This window comes from Vombatus ursinus, unplaced genomic scaffold (assembly GCF_900497805.2).
Source record: "Vombatus ursinus unplaced genomic scaffold, bare-nosed wombat genome assembly UNPS02014784.1, whole genome shotgun sequence".
Lineage (NCBI taxonomy): Eukaryota > Metazoa > Chordata > Mammalia > Diprotodontia > Vombatidae > Vombatus > Vombatus ursinus.
The window spans coordinates 1,543,080-1,568,441 of NW_020954562.1; the positions used below are offsets into that span (position 1 = coordinate 1,543,080).

At 40.0% G+C, this 25,362-nt stretch overlaps 1 protein-coding gene across 2 annotated transcripts in view; it reads right to left on the bottom strand.

Annotated features, from left to right (window-relative positions):
- RNF150 (ring finger protein 150) overlaps positions 1-25,362 on the bottom strand; it is a 337,900-nt gene that overhangs the window by 102,351 nt on the left and 210,187 nt on the right. For both annotated transcript variants that reach the window (XM_027866842.1, XM_027866841.1), the window contains one exon: positions 15,989-16,239. In XM_027866842.1, coding sequence (XP_027722643.1) covers positions 15,989-16,239 — 251 coding nt within the window. The remainder of the gene's footprint in view (positions 1-15,988; positions 16,240-25,362) is intronic.

Here is a 25,362-nt window from a genome sequence, read left to right on the forward strand (position 1 = left end):
GCTGGTCTTGGAATAGTGAAAAACTGGGTTCAAGTCCTGCTATGCCCCTCCGGATATGTGTCTCCATGTCAGTGACATTGAATAAGTCTCTAGGATGGTAAGTCATGAGCAAGTTGTCCATCTGCTTTGGGGTAGAATGTTTCCATGGTGCAATCACAGATCTAGACAATACAAAACAAAAACCAAATTCGCGTATTTATCTTACCTTCCTCAGCCCCAAGCTATATGTTAAAAAATTCTTCTGACTCAGTAATACAATTTATTCATCTTCATTTCCCTAGTAGTACCTAATAATAATAGGGATAGGGGTTGGGACTAGATCCATCATTTCAGTGATAGAGGGAATTCCCTATTGAGGGAATTCTTTGTCAGTGCTAAAGCCAACTCTCTAAGGCTACCAGTTGCACAGTTTGTGTTGACCAGCCATGGTAGAGTTTCCTCTGCCTCTTGCCCAGGAATAGTATATGAGTCAGAAGTAGGATTGGAGCCGGTGTCTTCCTAGCTCTGAGTGGCAGCTAGGTAGTATAGTGGATAGAAGAGCGTTAGACAGAATCAGGAAGACCCTAGTTCCAGTTCTGCCTCAGACACTTACTAGTTGTGTGACTGGACAAGTCACTCTATATCTCTCAGCCTCAGTTTCCTCATCTGTAAAAAGGAGATAATAATAGACCCTATTTAACAGGGTTATTGTGATGATCAAATGATGTGACTTATGTAAAGCATTTTGCAAACCTTACAAACAACCTTATGTTGTTATTATTATCCAAAGCCAACTCTAGTCAAATCTAGCATGCCATGCTGCCTCTCACATGGGTACACACATTACAGACAATTAATAAATATTTGTTGAATTGAAATACTAGCACCCCAAATAAAACTATGTGCAACCTGCCCGAGAAGAGGGTCTGCTCATGACTTTCTTTTTTAAAACATTTTAGCTCTTACGAGATACAGAGAAAAACAGTTTTGATGAAGGTTTGATGCAGAGGGATTCATCGACCAACTAAGAATTTAACATGAAGATAGAGAAGATAGACAGCTAGTGGAAGATGAACATAAAAGTATGCCAAAATGCTGGAGTAGTGTCAGGGGTGCTAAAATTTACAAACCACCTGAGGCTGGCCATGATTACTGAGGATGACTAAAAGGGTTTTGGTGTTGTGAAGAACAAATGAGTTACTGTGTGTATAATGCTTTTGTTGTTTAGTCATTTTAGTCATGTTTGACTCTTCATGACTCCATTTGGGGTTTTCTTGGCAAAGACACTGGAGTGGTTTGCTATTTCCTTCTCCAGCTCATTTTAGAGATGAGGAACTGAAGCAAACAGGGTGAAGTGACTTGCTTAGGGTCACACAGCTAGTGTGGCCTGAGGCCAGATTTGAACTCATGAAGGTGAATCCCAACCTAGTTCTCCATCCATTGCACTACCTACCTGTCCCCTGTATAATGCTTTGCAAACCTTAAAGCATTACATCGATGCTAGTTACTATATATATTTACAAATAAAGCTGAATGGCCATCTTTGTGGCAGTCATTTGTTGTGCTCAGTCTAGTACCATGTCACTTTCTACAGTAGCACAGTCTCATAGACTGAACAAAAATAATTCAGGTTAAATAAAAATTTTAAGTTGTGTGTCCCCAGAATGTTTTCAGAGGCAGACTGATGAGGTCTTTGCTTTAAGGGTACAGGAAAGGAGATTTTTAAAAGTTTACTTATGTTATTGTTTCAAGAGAGCGGTGATTTCATCAATGTGGGCACTACCACTATCCTAATAAATACATTTTGATCTTTTTAAATTGATAAATGGTAGAAATTGAAGTCTTTCTATGCTTTAAGTATGGCAGGTAGGTGGTGCAGTAGACAGAGTATTAGGCTTATTTATGCCTTCTGGATAATGAAGTTTGGCAAGCTTTTGGGAAGATCCGATACTGAATCTGGCTTCAGAGACTTACTAGTTGTGTGGCTCTGGGCACTTAGCCTCAGTAGCCTCAACTGTAAAATGGGGATAGTAAGAATGAGGTAACATATGGAAAGTATTGTGTAACCTTTAAAAAAAAGATAGTTATTTAGTGTGTGTGTGTGTGTGTGTGTGTGTGTGTGTGTGTGTGTAGTTTTATGAATTGCTGGGGTTAAAAAAATCATTACCTAGTGACCAATCCTCTGGTATTAAGCCTCCCTGCACTGAGCTAAACTGGTTCTCAGGTGACCCTGTGATCTTATTTGAAGCCTTTCCAGCTGTGTAGGTCCTGCCAGAGTTGGAGCTCTACTGGAACAGACTTTAATTCCAGGTCACTGAGAGGTATCAGAGAAGAACTTAAGTGTAGAAATACTCAAGAGATGCATGAGCTGCTCAGAACTTAAGTGACTTGGCCAGAGTCACACAGTTATTAAGTGTCAGAGGTAGTATTTGAACCCAGAAGGAGACACTCGAGTGTACTGGAATTGAAGGATCTGAGCTGAAATCCCACCTTTGATGTGTATAGTCTATGTGGCAAATCAATTAACCTACCTGGGTCTCTATTCTTCCATCTGTAAACTGTAAAATAAGTGGATTAGACTAAATGGTCTCTCTGATTTCTTCCAGCTTTTGCTTTACTTGTCTATAATCTTCCTGACCTCAAGAAAAGGTCCTGTACTCAAGTACTGAATCCTAGACTCTATCCCCTATCCCACACTGCATCTACAATTTAGACATATCTGAAGAAAACACTCTGGATCTTGGGGGAAATTCCATTTCATTTTCTATTTTTCCCCTGAATAGCTTTTCTAAGACTCTGAAGGTGTCATGCATTTCACCAATAAGTAAGAATGGCACTTGCATTCCGGAAACAACTCAAAAGCAGGCTGGAATGAAGGTATTAGGCCTCATGGTGAGCAGCAGGGGTAATGCTGAGGGATTTAAGAAGACAAATCCCATTAAGGACACTGAGATGCTTTCATCAGGCACAGGTTAATGCCCTCCTATGTGGTGAGCTTACTCAGTGCCAACAGAGAGATTCAGTCACAACAAAGGCAGAGCAACTCTGAGTATTAGCTTCCCCCACTAACAGAAGGCACTATCAATCCTCAGGGAATGGAAAAGCCCTTATATATGCCCTCCATCCCCTGAAGGTTGGCAGGGCTGGGAAAGAATCTAGCCTGTCATTCAATGGAAGCCAAGGAAACACAAAAAGAAGAAACTGTAGTGAGTTAATTTGGTTGCTATCCCCAATGATAAGAAATGGGCTTTTGAAAAAGAAATTGCAGCAGCTTTGAGGACAACCAAAGATTTTAATGAATGCTACTAAGCTCTGATGAGCTCTCAGGCTTGGAGGAAGAGACACTTCTCTAAGGAGTAGCAAAATAGAAATCATAGGGTCATGCCACTTAGAGTTGGAAGGGACCTTAGCAATCTTCTTATTGACAGCTATAGCGGAGGGGGGGGCAGGAAGACCTAAATTCAAGGCCCACATCTGGGTTCATAACCCCAAATAAGTCACTCAACTTCTCTGTCTCTCAGGAAATTTTTTAAGACTATAAGTTATAGAGCATGGACCCATCTGCATTGGTAGAGGTAGCTTCCAATGCCGATGAAATTCCTGGGCTGGTTCAAAAAAAAGGAAAAAAAATACATTGATTTTGAACACTGAAGCCCAGAGAAGGGAGCAAAGTGGGACAAGGTTTCAAAGGTGGGAGGTGACATGTACCAAATCAGGGTTTTCCACTATACCATGATGTCTCCTCTTATGATGGGGAAAAAATATCTGACAAAATCATGAAGATTCGTCTCTATTCTATAAAAATTTTTGTTATGGGAGGGGGCAGCACACAGAGAGAAGTCAAGGGACTCTAGGCATGAAAGATACTCTTTACTTGTCTATCCCCAAAGAATTGCATGAAATGTATTTCCTGTAATCAAAGCTTTATTTTGGTTCCAGTTATCTTTATTTAATCTATGGACACACAGACACACATGGACACACACACACACACACACACACACATACTCTTTTGACCAAATGAAAGCTGAAATACTGGCTGTAGCTCAAGTCTGAGGAAGGGAAATAAATAATGTCTGCAGCTAGGGGCAGTGCAGATGTGTCAGCATTTGTCTGATGAATATAGAAAAATTGCCCCTCTGCTATTCGACAATTTAAGTCAATAATGTTTCCCATGCCTCTGTAGGAGTGCTGGGTTATTACAATTCCTTTCAGATTGAGAAAATAAAAATACATGCCTTGAGACAAGTATTAACATTCCATGCTCATTATTTTTCCTCCAAATTTCAACAGGGTGCATAAGTTTCTGTTTCCTTATAAATGACCTAAAAAAAAGTATACACAGAAACACTGACAACTGGAAGAAATATCACTCCCACACTTTCAACCACAGCCAAAGCAGCACTGCTGGGGCTTCACATCCCCAGGAAAAAATGATTCAAGGGAGACACATAATGAGAAGAAATTCAAATTCCTTTTACTGAAATGGTTTAGGTTGGTGATTTTGCAGTTCATCTCCCTCATCTCTAAGTATGAATTGCAGTGTGTATGTGTGTATGCATGTGTGTGTGTGTGTGTGTATGCTTATGTGTGTGTGTGTGTGTGTGTGTGTGTGTGTGTGTGTGTGTGTATAAAACATTTGCTGCACCCCTTCCAGATTCTGAGCATAAAGTGTGGCTTGTGCCCAGCTGGGGAAAAGGAATCCATGAAATGGAGCCAGATGTCTAAGTAAATGTGCCAGATTGGACAGACACTTTGCTGTGTACCTCTAAGAAATACTGCTCAGATATACACAGAAAGTGATGTTAAAGGGAGATTTTAGGAGTCATTTTGAGGACTGTGAAAGTAATGGGGAGGGGGTGTGCTCTTAGTACTTCGTACTTAGTACTTAGTAGGAATTCCCACCCAATTCAGAGAGAGAGTCTTTATTTTCTCCATCCCCTGAAGGTTAGCGCAGCTGGGAAAGAATCTAGCCTGTCACTCAATGGAAGCCAAGGAAACACAAAAAGAAGAAACTTAAGTGAGTTAATTTGGTTTCTACCTCCAATGATAAGAAATGGGCTTTTGAAAAAGAAATTACAGCAGCTTTGAGGACAACCGAAGATTTTAATAAATGCCACTAAGCAAACTAACCCAAAGCAGACCCAAATTCCACTCAAGATGTTGAAGTGACACAACTGCCTGGCACCTAAGAAACTGAAGGAAAATCCAGTGCAAGATTTCCCTTCCTTGTATCTCTACTATTTCTACTACCACTTGCTACCATTGTTATTACTACCCTCTTTTCCTAGATATTTTTTCCTCTCTAGGATTTCATGAAACTGCTGTCTCCTGGCTCTCCTCCTGTGTATCAGACCACTTCTCCTTAGTCCCCTTTGCTATATCATCATCCATGTCATGCAGTCTAACTATGACTGTACTCTAAGGTTCTGTCTTTGGTCTTCATTTCTCTCTCTCTCTCTCTCTCCTCTTCCACTCCCATAGCTTCAGTTTCAATCCATTTATCTATGCATGCAATTCCCTGTATGTTGTTAGGTTGTTTCAGTCCTTTCAAACTCTTTATGACCCCATTTGAGGTTCTCTTGGTAAAGATACTGCAATGGTTTGCCATGTCTTTCTCAGGCTCATTTTAGAGATGAGGAAACTGAGGCAAACAGGGTTAAGTGACTTGTGGAGGATCACACAGCTAGTAAGTGTCTGAGGCCAGATTTGAATTCCTGAAGGTGAGTCTTCCTGGTTCCCAGCCCTGTGCTCTATACACTGTGCCACCTAGCTGCTAATTCCCTGTATAGTCAACCCTGATAGCTCTTTGGAACTCGAATAGCTATCACCAGCTGCCTAACTGACATTTCTAATTGGATGGCCTATAGGCATCTCAAATTCAATATGTCCAAAACATTACTATCTTTCCTCCCGAACCCATCCCTCTTCCATATTTTCTTGCTTCTGTCAAGGGCACAATTATCTTTCTAGTCACCCAGGTTTTCAAATGAGTAATTTTCAACTCTACTCTCCTTCTCACAGTATATACCTAATCAGTTGCTAAGTGTGGGTAACTCTAAATCGCCAACATCTCTTACATCTGCTTCCTCCACTCTACTCACACGGACATTTCCTTAGTTCAGGTCCTCAGCACCTCTCACCTGGACTACTGCAAAAACCTCCTAATTGTTGTCCCTGTCTCAAGCCTCTCTCCTCTTCAAACCATCCTCCATACAGCTGCCATATGATTTCGCTAATGTACTAGCCTTACCTCATCACTCCCCTACTTAATAAACTCCATTGGCCCCTTGTTATCTCTAGGATCAAACAGAAACTCCTCTCTTTAGCATTTAAAACCCTTCACAATCTGGCCCCATCCTACCTTATAACATAGTTTTCACTTACATACCACATTCCACATTCTGTCTACATGCCATTGCAGATGCTGGGCCCCATACCTGGAACACACTCTGCCCTTCTATCCCTAGCTTCTTTCAAAACTCACTCCATGCATGAAGCCTGTCCTGTTTACCTCAGTGCCTCCCTGCAGACTAACATGGATTTATTTTGTAAACATCTGTTATGTACTTACATTTGTACATGCTGTTTCCCTCCATTTGAATGCTCACTTACTGAAAGTAGGGATTGTTTCTTTCTTTGTACTTGGTATCCTCAGTACCCAGAATAGTGCCCTGCACATAGTAGGTGCTTAATAAATACTTGTTGAATGATTGGTTAGAACATAAGCTCTTTGAGGGTAGTCATCATTACATTTTAATCTTTGTATCCTGGGTACCTAATACAGTGCCTTGCAAACCAAATTCATCTTTTCTTTCAGTCATGTTCAACTCTTCATGACCAAATTTGGGATTTTCTTGGCAGAGATACAGGAGTGGTTTGTCATTCCTTTCTCCAGCTCATTTTTGAGATGAGGAGACTGAGGCAAGCCAGGTTAAGTGACTTATCCGGGGTCACACAGCTACTAAGTGTCTGAGGTTGGATTTGAACTCACGTCTTCCTGACTCCAGGCCCAGCTCTCTATCCGCTATGGCTCAACAACTTAGCGGCCTTCTACTCTCTGTGCAGGAGATAATATTCAGAGCTATCTTTTTATGTAAAGCATTACACTTGAGTTCCAAAAAATCAACTTCACAAATCTAAGATGGGGGAAGCATGGTTAGATAGCAGCAGTTGACCTGAAAAGATCTAAGGGTTTTAGTAGACTACCAACTCAATGAGTCAATAGTGGGATGGGGCAGCTAAGAAAGTCTTAGGCTGCATTAAGAGAACATGAGTTATAAGAATTGGGCCTGGCCATGGTCAGATCACAACTGTGACCACTTCTGGGTATCACATTTTACAAAGGACATTGATGAACTGAAGAGAATGCAGAGGGGGTAAACTAGGATGGAGAATGGACTTGGGATCATGCCTTATGTGGACAGGTAGAAGCAACTGGGGGTAATTAGCCTGGGGAAGAGAAGACTTAGGTGGCAAATGGAAGATGAATCAGAATTGTTATATTTATCCCTCAAGGACAACAGGTGGAAGAGGCAAAGAGGCAGACTTAGCCTTGAGGTAGGAAAAAAGCTTCCTAACAATGAGACCTATCTAAAAGTGAAATAGGCTTCCTCCCTTGTTGGGCCTACCATCTTTGTCAGCTTGGGATGCCTTCTGGAAATGAATCATCTCTTGCCTTCTAGAATCTTTGGTTTCTTTCAAGATTCAGGCCAAATGCCACCCACTATGGAGGCCTTTCTGAGTACTCCCTGGTACTACTGCCTTCCCCTCTAAGGTTGCTTTGTTGTTGTTGTTGTTGTTGTTGTTATCACTTGCATATATCTTATATATACACCTTTATAAGTTTGTCTTCTCCATTAAAATGTAAACTTTCTAATGCTAACCACTTTTCTTTGAATCCTGAGGCCTTGGCACATTACCTTGCACATAGTAGGTGCTTATCAAATATTTGTTGATTGACTACCTTCTACTGGGGATTCTTTTTCAGGATTGGGTTGGACTAAATGATTTCCTTTTTTTTTTTTTTTGGTGAGGCAATGGGGTGAAGTGACTTGCCCAGGGTCACACAGCTAGTAAGCGTCAAGTGTCTGAGTCCAGATTTGAATTCATGTCTTCCTGAATCCAGGGCCGGTGCTCTATCCACTGCACCATCTAGCTGTCCATAAATGATTTCCAAGATCCCTTCTAGTGATGAAATTCTGTGATGGTCAAAACAAATACAATGTATTTAGTGACTTTAAAAAGACTTAGTTGGTGGCTGCTTCTGTACACCCCACAATGTGAAGTAGATATCTGATAGGTAATTTCATGGATGCAGCCAGACAAATTAGAACTTTAAGGCCCCAAAGTTGATTAAAGTTTATGTGAGCACACATGCACACACACAGAGCTGGAATCATTTAGTTGTATGGACAAAATTAACCAGACAGTTATTAAATATCTACTTTAGTTAATATTGTGCACTGTTCTCACCGCACTCCGAAGAATTTTCACTATCTTTGGGAGAGATGCCAAGGGAGTTCTCTGCTCCTTCCTAGGAGGATATCATGGAAATATCTCTTGCTACTGGCTCCATTTTGCACACTGACATTTCACATTGCCTCTCTGTTTCTCTTTATTATAGTGTGGCATAGCAGATACTGTGCTATATTTGGAATCAGCAAGACTTTCAGGTTCAAATCTAAGTGGTGACAGTTGTTAGCTGTGTGACCTTGGGCAAGTTACTTAAGCACTCTGAGTTCAGTTTCCTTATCTGTAAAATAGGTGGGGTTTCAAGATAGCCTCACAGGTACATTTCAGCATGAAATCTATGTTCCTTTACTCCATTCTGTTCTCTGCTTATCCTATCTTCCTGCTACCTTTTTAATAATTCTTCTCTACTCCTATTCCTCTTCTTTTCCATTCCTGCTAGGAAACAAATACTAAAGAGAGGGACACATACAAACAACATCAAAAGGGGTTCCCAGAAAAGAGCTAAATATCCATTGGACACCCAAAGGAAACTCAGTAGGTATCATTGGATGGGGTCCACCTCCAAAGCAACTGGCTTGGCTGCTTTTTGTTGGCTCTCTGTGGAAACAGTTTATGAAATGAAAAGTGCCATCGTATCCGATCTGCCCATGTTGGAACCAGCAACCACAGCCTCTGTTGGAGGCCACTGCTGTTCCTGGTACAGACTCTGAGTGCTGCAAACCCGCCTCTGTGCTGGCATGTCCCAGGAGGCTGTGAATCAATGCCTTGCACAGTTGCCAGGAAACGGGCTAACCTGCTACAGCTTCGACAGCCGACTTTCTTTTGTGCACATCCGCTTGTCAGCCACGAGGATATTTTAGAACAGGATAGGAATGAGTGACACAACAGGATCCTTATCCTACCCGCAGCCCTATTTGAGAAGAGGATGCTGGTATGGGAGGATAGGACTTGGTAATGAGAGGGGACAGCTATAGAACTGAGTTTGAGAACTAGGTCATTCTGGGTGAGATTTGGAGATGGAGGTTTTGTGTCTCAAATCTGGAAAAGTCAGGGAAAATGGAATAGGTGTTCAACCTAGGAAGAGGTTCCCCCTCTTTTTCTTTAAGGACCAATATTTAAAAGGCAGGGTAGTCAGGGATGCCTTATTATTTGTCCCACTGGTTTCTCCTTCCACCTTTCTCTGTAATGTCCCACCCTTGAAAGTTCTCTTCTCTTCTTGTCCAGAATATGGTTTACATCACTAACATAAGAGTTCATGGTATTCTAGGATCAGAGCTTTTGAGCTGGAAGGGACCTTAGAGACCATTTGTTTAATCTCCCTCATTTTACATAGATGAAGAGAGGAAGAGTGAGTTGCCCAAGATCACAAAGCCACTAAGAGATAGTAAAAGCAGAGCAGGCACTGGAACTCTCGTCTTACTCCAGACCAGCCTTCTTTTTGCTGGCTTAAGCTATCTCTCTTCAGAGACTGTGGTGTAGTATGATGGAAAGGGCACTAGCCTCTTTTAGGAAGTCAGGAAGATATGGATTCAAGGCCTGCTTCTGACATACACATGAACAAATCATTAAGTCTCTCAGTGTGCTCTCCCAGAATGAAAATTACAGACTTACTCCTCCTATAAAAGGAGTGTGGGCATTCCTGCCACTGCTGAGATCAAAGCTCTCAATCAATAAGAATTCCAGGATTTGAGCAATTCAGAAATCCCAGTTAGAATTCTCTTCCACCTTTCCAGGATCACTCATCTACCAGCTATGGACATTTCTTGAGTAGAGGAAGTAAGATTTATGATGGCATCAGGGCTGAATTTCTCTGCCAAAGGAACATGGAACTTCTAAAATAGGCATTTCAAAAATTTCCCAACCAGCTTAGGACCATTTCTTACATCATAAAGGAGAATTGCCCTCTGACATAAATTAATATCTGGAAGCAATTCTTGCTGTTTCTACCTGCAAATTCGCCTTGCCTCTCTCTTGCTTCCCTAAGGTACTGTAGTGCCAGAGCCTGGCATATAGGAGGCACTTAATAATTGCTTCTTGACTTTTAGAAGGAGGAGAGCATTGGCTTTGGAGGCAGAGGGTCTGGATTCAAATACCAGCTTTGCAACATACTAGCTGTGTTACCCTTGGGGAGTTTACTTTGCCTGTGAGGGACTCAGTTTTCTAACCTGTAACTTGAGGAGGTCAGATCAGATGATCACAAAGGTTTCTTCCAGTCCTAACATTCTATGATCTTAGATTCTTCTAAGTCAGCCAATCACACACACAAAAAAGGAAAGTAACACCTGCTGTGGGATTCCTTTTTTTAACAATAAAATTAGGAGGTTGAACTATATGATCTTAAAGGTCACTTCCAGAGCTAAATTTCTGATCCTATGATCACTAATTAATTTGAAGAAGCAAGACAGGTCCAAACAACCATTATACCCTCCCCTCAATAACACATATCAATGACAAGTGACTTTAAGGGATTAGAGGAAAGAAAGGAAAAAAGGTTGATTATGTCAGAGTCACCAAATATATCAGCGTGGAAGGAGAAAGAATCAGATAATAAAGAAAGGATTAAGCTTCCAATTTTTTGAGTGCAACTTTGGAAAACCACCACTAAAAGCATGCCTCTGATTATACAGGGCTTTGTGTATATATTGGTAATGAACTATTAATTTATTTTGTATATTCTATTTTCTCAGGACCAGTCTCTCCATTACAGGACATAACTCAAATCATTATGCTTTTCTAAAAACGCCAAGTGCTACTTGGTGCTTATGTGGACATGCAATGAATAATAACTACCAATGAATTCACACGGATCACTTTATCGATTCAACCATTTGTTGGATCCAATTATTTCAAAAGACCCTGCTGTGCCATTGTCAGTGATATTTGAAAGATTGTGAAGAAGAGCCAAGCACCAGACGAGAGAAATGCAAATATCATACCAATTTTCAAAAAAATAGAAAAGAATTTACAAATCATAGACAAGTGAGTTTGACTTTGGCTCCTTGGGAAAAATTTTCTATGCATTATTAAAGAGGTTGATGAATATTTAGATGCCAATCTAAACTTATTTCTCAATTTAAAAGTGTCACTAACCAGGTAGTTGAGGGGAGAGCTACAGATATAATATACCTAGTTTTTAGCAAAAAACATTTAAGAAAAGATCTCGTTACTCTCATGAAAAAGATGGAGAAATGTAGGCTGGGTGATAATACATTTAGATGCATTCAGGACCAGCAGAGTAGTCATTAATTGTTTAATGACAGTTTGGCAGAAGTTTCCAGTGGGGACTCTCCCCCCCCAATTTGTGCTTGTCTCTGTGCTATTTAACATTTTTATCAGTGATTTAGAAGAAGTCATAAGATGACTTGGTTCTAAGATCTGACAATCACATCCAGCTGGCAGGCCTAGCTAACACACTGAAAGACAGTCAGTACCTAAAAAGATCTTGCCAGGTTAGAGCTGGGGTCAGCAAACTCTGGTCCACCTGTTTTTGTATGGCCTGTAAGCTATGGCTTCTAAAAATGCTGACTCCTAGGGTTAGAGTATTGGGATGTAATCTAGAAAGATGTAATTCAATATGGTTCAAAATTCAGCCTCACTAGTACAAGATGGGAAAGGGATAGTTAGCAGTTCACTGAAAAAGATCTGGGGATCTGATGGGAGAGAAAGCTCAATACAGGGAGTCAATTGAGTGATATGGGAGTGAAGAAAGCTAATCTTCATGGAGAGATGTGGCTTCCAGGAATAATGAGGTGATAGTCCCACCGTCCTCTGTCTTAGTCATACCAAACTGGAGTACTATGTTCAGTTTTGGGTACCACATTTTAGGGAGCACATCAGTAAGCTGGAGAGCATCCAGGGGGGTGTCTTGAGCTCCTGCCATATGAGGATCAGCTGAAAAAAAGGAAGGTTGAACAACAAAAGATTTAAGCGGAGCATGAGAGATATCTTCAAGTACTTGCAGGAGCCATCAAGTGAAAGAAGGATTGTAATTGTACTGTTTGTCCACAGAGATCACAACCAGAAGAAATGGGCAGAAGTGGCAAAGAGATAAATTTAGGTTTACTACAAAGGAAAAGATAAATTGCCAAACACACCATGTCAGCTGGACTCTTCCAAAGTGATTCCATTTGGGATTGTCTAAGAAGGTTGTGAATGGGCTCCCTTTCGCTGGAGATCTGCAAATGAAGGCCTTTTGGCCACTTGTTGGTTGTAGAAGGGAACATTGTTCAGTTCTGGTTTTGACCTAGTGGCCTCTGAGGCTTCTCCTGAATCTGTCTTTGTGGGGAATGTGACCAGTCACAAAAGAAATCCCTGACAGACATCGAGCATGATGGTTGAGGGCTGCTCTGGAGAGACTGATAAAAATACAATGCAAAATGCCCACTGATAACAATGACTTCTTGTGAAAGTAGCTCTGGAGAGGTTCCAAATGCAACATGAACCTTTAGAGAGCTGTTATTAAGAAGAATAACATAAAAAACTACTCATTAAGTACATCAAATGCAGATCTACTCTATGCTTTAGGAGATGATGTGTAAATAATTCACTTCAGTACTTACTTACAAGAGAAATGATTTTAAAACACACACACACACACACACACACACACTTTAGAAGACAACAGCCAAAAAAAAAGAATCCATCTTAATGAAACAATTTCATGCTTTAACTGAAATTCTTTTATAAAGCTAATATATTAATCAGTCAACAAACCCTTATTAAGTGCCTACTATGTGCAAGGCACTGTGCTGAGTCCCGGAGACTCAAAGAAAAGGAAAACACAGTCCCTGCTCTCAAGAACATCACAATCAAATGGGGAGACATCACACAAGCAATTATGTACGTAGAAAATACACACAGAATAAATAGGAGGCAATTTCAGGGGGAGGGCAGTAGAGGTAGGGAGGAAGGAGGAACAGGAAAGGCCTCTTGTAGAAGGTGGGATTTTAGCTGACGTTTGAACTGAATCCAGAAGGTAGAAGTGAAGGGACAGGGGAGCATTTGCAGAGGACAGCCATTGAGAAGGTAAAGATTTGGGAGACTGTCCTGTGTGAGGGGCAGGAAGGCCATTGTTGATGGATTGCAGAGTACTTGGAAAGGAGCAAAGTATAAAAAAAGATTGAAAAGGGAGGGGAGGGTCCAACTTGTGAAAGATTTTAAAAAGTAAATGGGATTTTTCTATTTGATACTGAAGGATAAGAAGTCATTGGAGTTTATTGTGTATTTCTGTGTGTGTGTGTGTGTGTGTGTGTGTGTGTGTGTGTGTGTGTGTGAGACAGAGGAGGAGGACGAGAGAAAGAGAGGGAGGGAGAGAGAGAGAGAGTTAGTCAGTCAGATCCTTCTCCCAGATGAGTGGAAGATGGACTGGGGATTAGAGTGAGGAGAGACCTAAAGCAGGGAGATCAATTAGGGAGCTGATACAAGTCTAGGTATGAGGCAATGAGGGCCAGCAACAAGGGTGGTGTTTGTGTGAGTAGAGAGAAGGTGACATATAGGTGAAAGTGGAAGTGACAATACTAGGAAACAACTTAAAATGCGGGATGTGTGTAAGAGAGGCGTTAAGGGGTACACTGAGCCTGGGTCAGTGGGAGGACAGTGGTACCCTTCATGGTAATTTTTATGAGATAAAGATAATTAGTCCTGTTTTGTTAATGTTGAGTTTTAGGTGTGCAACAAGCGATGGAAGCATGGAAGTCAGGAGAGAGAGGATAGAAAAATCTGAGAATCACCTGCATAGAGACTATAACTGAATGCATGGGAGCAGATGAGATCATCTAATGAGAGTGTAGAGAAAGGAGAGAAGAGAGCTCATGACAGACCACTGGGGAACACCTGTTGTTACTAACCCATTGTCAGTAAGCATGACCTGGATGAAAATCCAGCAAAGGAGACCGAGAGTGAGGGGTCATACAGGTAAGAGAAGAACCAGGTACCATACACTAAAATTCAGACTTGATAATGTAGACACATTAAAAAGCACCAACATGTGCTTATTTAAAGTGGTTATCCTTTAGCTACTTCTTAACATATATTAGGCCAACCAAATTTTGGCATACATAAAAGACCTATTTCAACTATCTTAACTGTAACATTTCATCTGGGAAAAAAAATGCACTTGGGGAAATGACATATAGACTTGTTTTCTCTCTATTTCACTGAGAAAGTTATTCTTTCTGCTGCATGATAAGACTTCTGATATGGGGAACATGTGACCTACTCCACTTTACTGACAGCTGCATTTAAGTGGTTTATAAAAGATTTCCTAGAAAAGTAATCTGGCATGAAGAGAGTCATATTCATCTAAGAAGCTGGTAACTTTCATCCAATGGTTATCTATACAATGCAGTGGAGAAAGGAACCAAGTCTTTAGCTAATTCAAGCTTCTTCCTCTCCAAAAATAAAATCTTACCTGGATACTTTGGACTAAAATAAAATAGCCTGCTCAGATACTCAATTTCAAGTTGTGTGTTTATGGAGCCCAGAGATGTAAACTCTTTAGGAGCTATCCACAAAATGTTGAGGCCATTGGTTCAGTGTGAACTAATCTTACTAAAACTACCCAGGACTTTTTTTGGGGGGGGAGGGGGTTGAATGGAGGATGGTCTTTCTAACATCAAAGAGAAACTGCAATTTTCAGATGGAATTTATGCTTATTAACTCCCACTCTGTCCAAGGGCTGAATTACAAATTGCCTATGTGGATCACAAGATTGTGTCAGTTTGTCTTCACTCAGCAGCTCTGGGGAGGAAACATACTTTAATCCAGAAGAAAGTTAATAAAAATGACCAAAGGAACATTTTAAGTTACTCTGAACTTAGTGGCTTCTGCTCTCTTAATTTTTTATTTATTTATTTATGGTAACTCACAAAGCATGCCTATGCCAATTAACAATGGCATCCAAAATGTGTTTACCTATGCAGAGTGAAGTGGATAAATGAATTCACCAATACCCTAATTCAGGCCCTAAATCCCACCCTTGACCCAAATGTGTGGATAATTGCTTTAGTTCTGGGTGGATATGTGTCTAGTTACAATGCCAGTCTGAAATGGGAACAGACCATTTCTATGTGAGCGTGGCTTTACTGAGTGGATGGAGATGTGCCACAGCTTTCCCTCTGTCATGACTCATGCCTCATGCCTCATTAAAACAATCCTAAGAAACTTGGAAGGACTGAATATTTTGGTCTCATGTCAATTTTCACAAGATTCAATTTGCTTATACAAATCCCAGTATTCAGATGACAGTAGCCAAGATGAGTTTGAAATCCCAGTCTTCAAGTTTAAACCTCCTTCCCTTCCCCTTCTGTTCACAAGGAGGCCAGTCTGGGGCTTTCCCAGTAGATGGTGGCAGTTACAGCATTGAGTTATCTCTTTTGCCCTTATCATGACACCCTCCTCGAAGGAATAATTCTAAAGAAATGAACAAAGGGAAGCTTGGTCCACGGAGTCTTTTTTTTTCCTAATAATGACATAGGACGGGTCTGCCCATATTAAGCAAGGAAGAGAAAAAAAAATCAAAACATGTACTGCTTACCTGGTTCCTGTCCCTGGCATTTGCATATCGGAACCTCTGAATATAATAAAAGACCAGCCACGCGAGTGATATGATCATCAACACAATGAAGGAGATGGATACAAACACGACCGATGTGCGACTGACATATTTCTGCAAGTTGCGGGTCCCAATGGTGATGTACATCATCACAGTAATGTTTTTATCCAGCAGTGTCACGATCTCCTTTCCTTTCGACTCTGGAATCATTATTGCAACAATGTCTTGCACACCTGTTGTGAGGATGGTGGGGTACAAGGGAAGGGGGTGGGGTAGGAGAGAAAAAGAAAGCATAGTGAGAAAGCTAGAACTGAGCACTGCTCACCAAACCACTTGACATCTTTGGACAGGGCTATGAATGCTGAGAAGGAGGAATAATGGGAAAAAAAGAGTTCTCTTGTTGCTCAGCTACATTGCTATATAGTACACAAGGCAGGTCATGTAGTTCAATTTGATTCTGGACAATAAATATTGATCAAGACCTTACTGAGTGTAAGGCACTATGTTAGGCTCTAAGGGGAATAAAAAGGTGAGGAGGAATAGCTTTTCATTTTGTCTTTGTATTCAAGAATTACAAATGTAGAGCCCGAAGGGACCTTGCAAGTCATCTAAGCCAGCCCCTTCATTTTACAGATAAGAATGAGGCTAAGAGAGGTGGTTGGATAACTGAATTAACCATGAATCCTGTCCTAAATCCTATCCTTGCTCCAAAGGCATGGTTAATTTCAAGGTCACAAAAATAGACAGTAGCAGAGCTCATTTGGTACCAGCCCCAATGATTCCAAAACTCAATGTGCTACCTATTATACACCCTTGCCTTCCCCTGAATACCTAGGACAGTGCCTTGCACATTAATAGGTAGTTTACAAATGCTCATGGAATGGACTACAGAGATACAGTCCCTGACTTCGGGAGTTTACAAAATAGTGGAGATCAGGGAGGGATAGGATAAGAGAAGTAAACAACTTAATAAAAGCAGACATTTACACAGTGTTTTAAGATTTACAAAGCTCTTTAATGCATGAGTTCATTTGAATTCCACAAATTATTATTACTCCTGTTGTACAGAATAGAAAGGGGTGGCTCCAAGGTGCAATGGATATTGCTCTGGGTTTGGAATCAGAAAAACTCATCTTCATGAGTTCTAATCCAGCTGCAGACACTTCCCAGCTGTGTGACCCTGGGCAAGTCACTTAACCCTTTTTGCCTTATCTATAAAATGAGATGAAGAAGGAAATGGCAAACCACTTCAGTATCTCTGCCAAGAAAATCCCAAATGAAGTCACGAAGAGTCAGACATGACTGAAATGTGTCAACAATAATACAGAAGAGGAAACTGAGGTTCAGAGAGGGGAGGCAATTTGCCTGTGGTCATAGAATTATATAGTATTGAAGCCTGAAATTAAATCAAACCTCCCATGAATTGAAGTCTTGAGTGTTTTCCATTTTACCATAATGGTTGGGGGTAAGGGGTGAGGACCAGGGAAGGTTTCAGAACTGAAATTATATTTGAGTAAGGTTGAAATTATATTTGTGTGAGTATGGTATGGATAGGAATTTTACATGTAGACCCTGGGGGAGAAAGGTAAGAAGGGAAGAAAGGGATCCAGGTTCTGAGAGAAGTCTGAACAATAGCACAGAGGGGGAAGGTGCAAGATGTGAATAACTGGGTAGCAAAGAGGATAGAGTACTAGATTTGAAGTTAGGAAAACTAATTCCCTTTTGGTACTCAATAGCGTACAGCCAGAGACAAATCACTTACGTTCTATAAATCTATTTTCACAACTATGAAAAAGGAGTAATAGTACCTTCCTCTCAGGCTCAAATGAGATGTTTTTGCAAAATGTTTTGCAAATCTTGAAGCATGTGCTACATACAGGAATTCTGTATTATATTTTTGCATTAAATAATACAAATTATAAAACTGTGATTATAATTAAAATGATTATACAAATTACATATGATTAGGGGACAGCAAGTCATCTAGTGTTGCTTGAGTTTGAAGTGTATAGGGAAGCAGTGAGAGATAAGACTGGAGACATTTCTGTCCAAAGCCTTTATTTGGAATACAGTAAAACCATCACTGGTTTTGAGATGGGTAGTGACAACTATCAGGGTGGTAGCTATAATTCCCAACAACGGCATCAAGTGGTAGGGTTTAAATGATTCTTTTCAATGGGGCCCAGGCTGCTGTCTTACCAGTTAAGGGACAGCGTGGAAAGAGCTAGGAGAAGGTAGCCCTTTTCACACTAGCACTTCAGTATACTGTCATGGACAAAGCACTGGATTTGGTACAAAGAGACTTGGGTTCCAATCTTAGCTCCAACAGTTGCTGGCTGTATAACTCACCTTACCTCTCTGAGGCTCAGTTTCATCATCTGTAAAATGGGAATAATGGTAATGCATACTAATGACCTCAAAAAGGTCCTGGTGAAAAAAGTGCTTGGTAAACTCGACAACACTAAAATAATGTGGGCTGTTAGTATTCAATGATGGACCACTATGGAGAGAGTACTTTAGATATGTAACTGAAATGTAAGCACTATCCTGCTGGGTTCCACTTGCCTGGGTATATACTCTGGTCAAACTCTGAATATTCAATGGAACAAAATTGTTTATCATTTTCAAGAAGGCAATTTTCTCCTATAGCAAGTACTCAAACAACCAAAAATGAATTCTTCAAAAGCTATGGGGTAACTTGCCAACAGATAATATGGTCATGTACTTTTTTTCTAGCTTCTTTTCCTAAGTTCAAAGGAATCAGCTATTTTTTTTTTAGCATTTCTGTAAATGAAAAGATTCTCTAAGCTGTGTTTCTTCAAGTGAAGTGAAGTGAAATGATTATTAGGTGAATAATCCTGAAAATTTAAGCAACCATTATCCTCTCCTCCCCAGGGAATCTCACAAATAACAAAACCACAACAAATCTTTTGTCATCATTATTTGCTTATTATCTAAGAGTCAGTTTTGAGTAGTAGATGGAGAACAGCCTCTAGTAACTAAAATCTGTGTTGAAGACTTGCTTCTGAATCATACTGGCTATGTCACCCTGGACAAGTCCCTTATTATCTCAGCATCCCAGACAACTTTCCAAGGCTCTAAGTTGCTAAGAAGTAGCACAAAGGGTCTCCAGGTGTGGTCTGAAAACTCCTGGGAGTCCCTGAGACCTTTTTAGGGGGTCTGAGAATTTAAAATCATTTTATAATATTGATGCTTGAATTTCTAATACAGTAAAACCATATACAACCCCCATAAATGAATACTCTTTGGGGGGGGAAATTTTTAGGAGTATAAAGAGGTTTGAGAACCACTGAGAGTACTACTTCTATAACAGTTGAGGGAATTCCACGTACCAATAAAATCACAGGCCTAAAGCAAAAAATAAAAAAAAAATTAAAAATCTGCCTAACTGAAGACAAACAGGTTTTATAGGACTGAACCTTCCTGACAATTGCCTTTTTTCTTCCCTTTTGTCTCTGCAGATTTACTCTCGCTTGGGGTTGCATCAGAATTAGCATGCTCACTCAAAGGGGTTATGACAGGTCAGGGCTGAATATTTCAATAGTGATAGAATATCAGAGAGGTTGCAATATGGGGGCAGTGATATATTAGAGAACCAGCCTGGTGTCTGTGGCTAGCCCATGGGACCGCAAATCAGGAAACCTAAATTCAAATCTCCCCCACTCTCTTGTTAACTATCTAAATATTTTTGTTGTTGTTCTCAGTGATGTCCAACTCTTCATGACCCCATTTGAGGTTTTCTTGGCAAAGATACTGCAGTGGTTTGCCATTTTCTTCTCATAAATATAGGAAAATCATTTAATGTCTCAGACCTCTATTTTCCTCACCTATAAAATGGGAATACTAATACTTGCACCATCCTCCTATCAAGGTTGTGAGGAAGCTACTTTGTAAGCCTTTAAAGTGGTGTGTGAATATGAATTCATATTAGCTATTTGCATATTTCTTGCTCTGTATGTTCTCCCCACTTGGGAATTCAAAGCACTTTTGCACCTTTTCTATTTCACTCATCATGTGATATTATATCACCAAGGAGAAATGATACAGGGATTAAATAAATACATACATACAAATTTTAACAGCAGGAAACGACTAATTATAATAGCAGAGAATGACTTTTTTAAAAAACTTTTTTAAACCTAGAAGAGATTGTCACCATTTTAAAAGGATATTGTTTTTGTTGTTTTGTATTTTGTTGTTGTGTCTGATAGGTTAGAAAGATATTGAAATTTCGCCTTTTTCTGTATATGATATGTCCCAAAAGTCTTAGCGCACTTTTAAGCTACTAAAATTTAAAATAGCACGTAAGGTTTTTGAGACATTCTATGTATCTATCTGTGCTGAAATCTTATTTCCCTATAAGACTGTAAACTCCTTAAGGGCGGGGATTGTGCTTTTTTTTAAACTTTGTATCTCCTCTTTCCAGAGTGCATAGATTGTTTTATTTCAATTTTTATCCCTTCCAATAACTAACATAGCGCTTTGCATATAGTAGGTGCTTAATAAATGTTCATTAAATGAATGGCCATCAATTGAACCAAGACAGTCTGAACATAAAAGGTTCATTGGGCCCTAGAACTTCTCCTTTTGACTTTAGTGTCCCTGTGTGCTTGCCCTCTTTCATATGGGACCATAAGGAAGAAGAACAGTATTGTTTCTATTTGTATCCTCAGTGCTTTGTACACAGTAAGTGCTTAATAAATGTTTTATACATTCATTTTTGTAGATGTATAGTTGGAAGGGACCTCTGAGGTCACCTAGTCCAAAGCCCTCATTTTATAAATCAGACAACTCAGGCCCAGAGAACAGAAGTGATTTACATAAAACTTGGCACACAATAGGTCTTTAATAAATGCTTGTTGACTGGCTGATTGGTTGATTGTCCAAGCAGAGACAGGACTGGCAACCAGGTGTTTTAATCCCAGATTTATTATTCATTAATCTTTTTAATTAATTAATTAATAATTAATTTATTATTAATTTTTTCCATTGCATTACACTCCTCCTGAAATCTACTGTCAGGTCACCGTATCTTTACTGTTAGAGGTGGCTGCAAAGAATATATTGCTAGACAAGAAAACATGTTACCAAACAATTAGTGTTGCTTCACCTGACTTGACCTTTTCCACACTTTGATGTCAGGAAGGAAATAACTGCTCAGGCATCTCACAGCCCAGGGAGGGTAGGGATCTTAGCAACTACTTAGCGATTTCACTCCATCTGATCTGGATTACCAGGCAGGTTTCTAAGACAAAATTTCCCTATTGTCAATTCTGTTGGTTTTGGTTTCATTTCACTTGAGTTGTGTAGATACCTTAAAGCTCAGCTCTAGAACCAACAAGCTCTGCTATATTCAGATCTATTAAACAGGAAGAATTCCTGGAACATTTGTACTAGATGGATTTTTTAAAAACCAAACCAAACCAACAACAATCCTCCCAAACCCAACATTCAGCTCCATAGTGATTAGGATTGGCTGCTTCTTTCTGGGAATTACTATTGACAGTGACTTGAATCTCATGTTCATAGAATTTACAACTGATGCTGCCAGTTCTTGAATTTCCTTGTTTGCTAATGTCCAATGGTTGCATGTGGTCTGAGGTTTTGTGAAGGATTAAGCCTATGAGGCCGGCTTTGTCTGGAAAGAAACATGATCTCTTTTGTACAGTGGCCTAATCTCACCTGATGGGGGCATCTAAGTGACACCTCTGCTCTCTGCAGTCCCAAGGGGGAGGGGCCCACCTATTCAATTCTATTTTTATTTTACTTTTACTCTGGGAGATTTATTTGTTTGTTTATTGCTTACATTTATCTTTTCTGAGCTGTGGAATTCGGGATTTTGTCCTGGGTCTCCTGGGGGCACTTAGGTAGAATTTGGATTCTTAGATTGCTCTTCTTAAATTACTCTCACTATCATTTAATATCCTAATTTCATTGCAACAGAACACTCGCTGTTTTAAAGAAGTCTTATCTACTTATAGGAAATAATGCAAAGAGAAAAAAAGCAGAACCACAAGAAAAGCATACAAATGGGCTATAGTTATATAATAATAATAATAGTAGTAGTACACAATGAATCAACAAGCATTAATTGAACACCCAGTAAGTGCAGGCATCATGCCAGGCAGCAGGCACACAAAGACAAAAAAGGAAAAGTCTCTGCTCTTGTCTATTGGGGAAGACAAAATATACATATGTCTATATGGTGGATAAATGATGGTGGTGGTGGGAATAATAATAATAACAATGAATCAATAGGTATTAATTGAGCACCCAGTGTGGGCATAGAGCTAGTCACTGGGTATATAAAGACAAAAGAAGAAATAATCTCTGCTCTTATCTACTGGGGGAGATAAAATGTACATACATAAGTCTATACAGTGATGATGATGGATGTGGTAATGATGATAATAAGAATGATGATGGTGATATATTTACTTTCACATGTGTGAATGTTCAGTCAAAACAAGTTCAGAAAAAAAAATTATGGATAAATCATTTAACTTCCTTGGGGTTTAGTTCTCTCATCTGTATAATCTGGGGGTTGGATCAGATGACCTCTTAACATCCAGATCAATCAACCAATCAACAAGCATTCTCAAGTCCCTACCATGTGCCTAAGTTGTTTCTGTTTTTAACATTTAGCTATGTGATTTGGGGGTTGGTGGGTAGTTCAGACTAGTGATGTCGTACATAGTGATGTCATATCTGTCACTGTAACTATAATATCAGAGAATTGCCTGGAACAGTGGAAAGTTAAGTGATTTGTCCCAGGTCACACAGCTTGCATGTTGCAGAAATAATACTTGAATCCAGGTCTCCATAACTCTAAGGCAGGCCCTTTACCCACCATGTTATGCTGCCTCTCAATTAGGTCAGGGTGAGTTCATGAGAAAAAAAATGAAGAAAATGTCTTTTTTTTTTTGACAGATCTCTTTTGTACCATTTGTGGGGATCTGCCACAAATGTTGTTACAGGGAGGTTGTAAACTATCTTAGAAGCAGTCTTCTAAAGATAATTGGCACATATGCCTCATACTGGGGTGTAGAAACACACTCAGACACACACAGACAACACAGCATTGCTTCTGAATAGAGAGGTTTGCTGGTCATACTGAAGCATCGGTTTTTTGGTCTGGGATTTGTGACTTTATTAATGTAGAGAATTCTCTGTGAGAAAACTACTTCTGGAGCAAGGTAGACAATTCACCTGTAACCCATAGTCTTACAGAGTTGCTGAAAGGGCCAATGATTTGCCTAGGATCACAGAGCTAGTAAATATCAGATGCAAGATTTGAGGCAGGTTTTCCTGATTCTTAAGCTGGCCCTTTCATCACTATGTGACATTTCCTCAGCATCGGCTTATTACTGGTATTTTTCTATTTTCTCTCTCTACAAGTAATTAAAGCAAAGATTCCATGAATTTTTAAGTAACTGTCATGACAGAGCATTATGAATCATAAAACAAAAGGTATTCAGATTTAATTAGAAAGTGAATGCTGCTCAACCACTGCCACCATGACTCAAAAGTAAAATTAGTTGGGGAGGCCTGAAAGGCCTAAAATCCATCTATCAAATCAAACCTCCATAAGGTATACTGATCATATATCAGTTTTGCCCTTTCATCTACCTTCCATGTAAAATCCTCATTAAATCAATCAGCTTCAAGGATCCATGCTTTCTCTTCTGAAGAGAACCCCTCCACATCTTAGATGTCCTTCAGAGTAACCATGACCAAAAATATACAGTCACTGTGATTTTGAGCCTCCAAAACTATGGAGATAATATAATATGATAATAAATAATAAATGATTACACTCACTTCAGAGATGATTAAGTTAATTCATTCACTCATTCATTCAACTAACCTTTACTAAGTACTTAGTAGATGCAGAACCCTGTGCTAGGTGCTGGGGGCATATGAAGTTTAGATAAGACAGTGCCCCAACGTTCCTGGACCTGAGTCCAGTAGAGAGATATGACATAAAGACAGATTGATACAATAAAATGCATGAGCTGATCAGTTGTGGTCAGCGATTTAAATGACTGCAGAAAATATATAAAAAGAACCAAAATGGAAGCATTCAATAGGAAGATTTAGCTTTTGAACATGAGAAAGGCTAAGGTAGAAGAGAAGAGAAGCAGAGGATGGGGTGAATGAAGAGAGTGGGTCTGATGAGAAGGAATCTTGGCATAGTGCATGCCTAAGAAGTTAGAGAGAGAGTGGGGTGAATGAATATGGGTAAGGAAACACAGGAGAGAATGTAATGTGGTCAGAAGTAGGCTGGATCACTGAAAGATGAAAGTGAACTTAGACATCATGGAGTCTCACTTGACAGAGGAGGATACTCAGTAGCCCAGAGATGTTAAATAATTTGCCTAAATTGACATGGGGGATAAACAGCAGAGCCAAGATTCAAACCTAGGTCTTCTGATTGTATATCCATTGTTCCTTGCATACCACTCCACTGCCTGGGTCTGGGTCTGTGGCTCAGGCTTTGGAAAACCATTAGACCGTACCAACTGTCCTACTACTGCATCCTAATGTCTTCTGAAACTGACCTTCTGTGTGGTCACTATGTTCTCCAGGCCTCTGGGCACTATTTTCTGACTTGCTGGTATGCTCAAAAGATTGCTGGGCTTTGCCAATGCTGTTAGGACCTCTAGGGCCTTTCTATATAACCTTCAGTTGAACTATTCCTCCTCCCCCCATTTGTAATCCTAGCACTTAGCACAGTGCTTGACACATAGTAAGTGCTTAATAATTTTTATTTTCACATATTTATTCGTTCCAAGGTGACTCAGGTAGGTATGTATACATATGGATACAAAAGATGCAATAAGATAAGCAGCTCTTAAGACTTGGGATAGAGGATAATGATACAGAGTCCAGGGCTACTGTTAATGCCTTTTAGCTGATAGTGATGCCTACTAATTATTTTTCTTAAAAAGAGCTCTAGAGTGAATTTGAGCAGGAGAGAAGGTTTCCAATTCCCTCTTTCTACTACCTGCTTCAGTTGGGTATGGAACCAACCATTTCCCCTAGACTTTCTCTCACTCTTCTTCTTAGGCTCAGCTTGGGGACATCAGTAAGATGGGAGAGAGACTGGAAGAGAAGGAAAAGGAGAGGGAGAGGGACATAGAGAGAAAGGGAGAGAAAAGAAGGGAGGGAAAGAAAGAGAGAAAAGAGAGAGAGGAAGGAATGATAAAGAGGAAGAAAGAAAAAAAAGAGACACACACATATGCATGCATACCAACAGACACAGTGACAGACAGACAGATAGACATACACACACACACACACACACACACACACACACACACACACACACACAC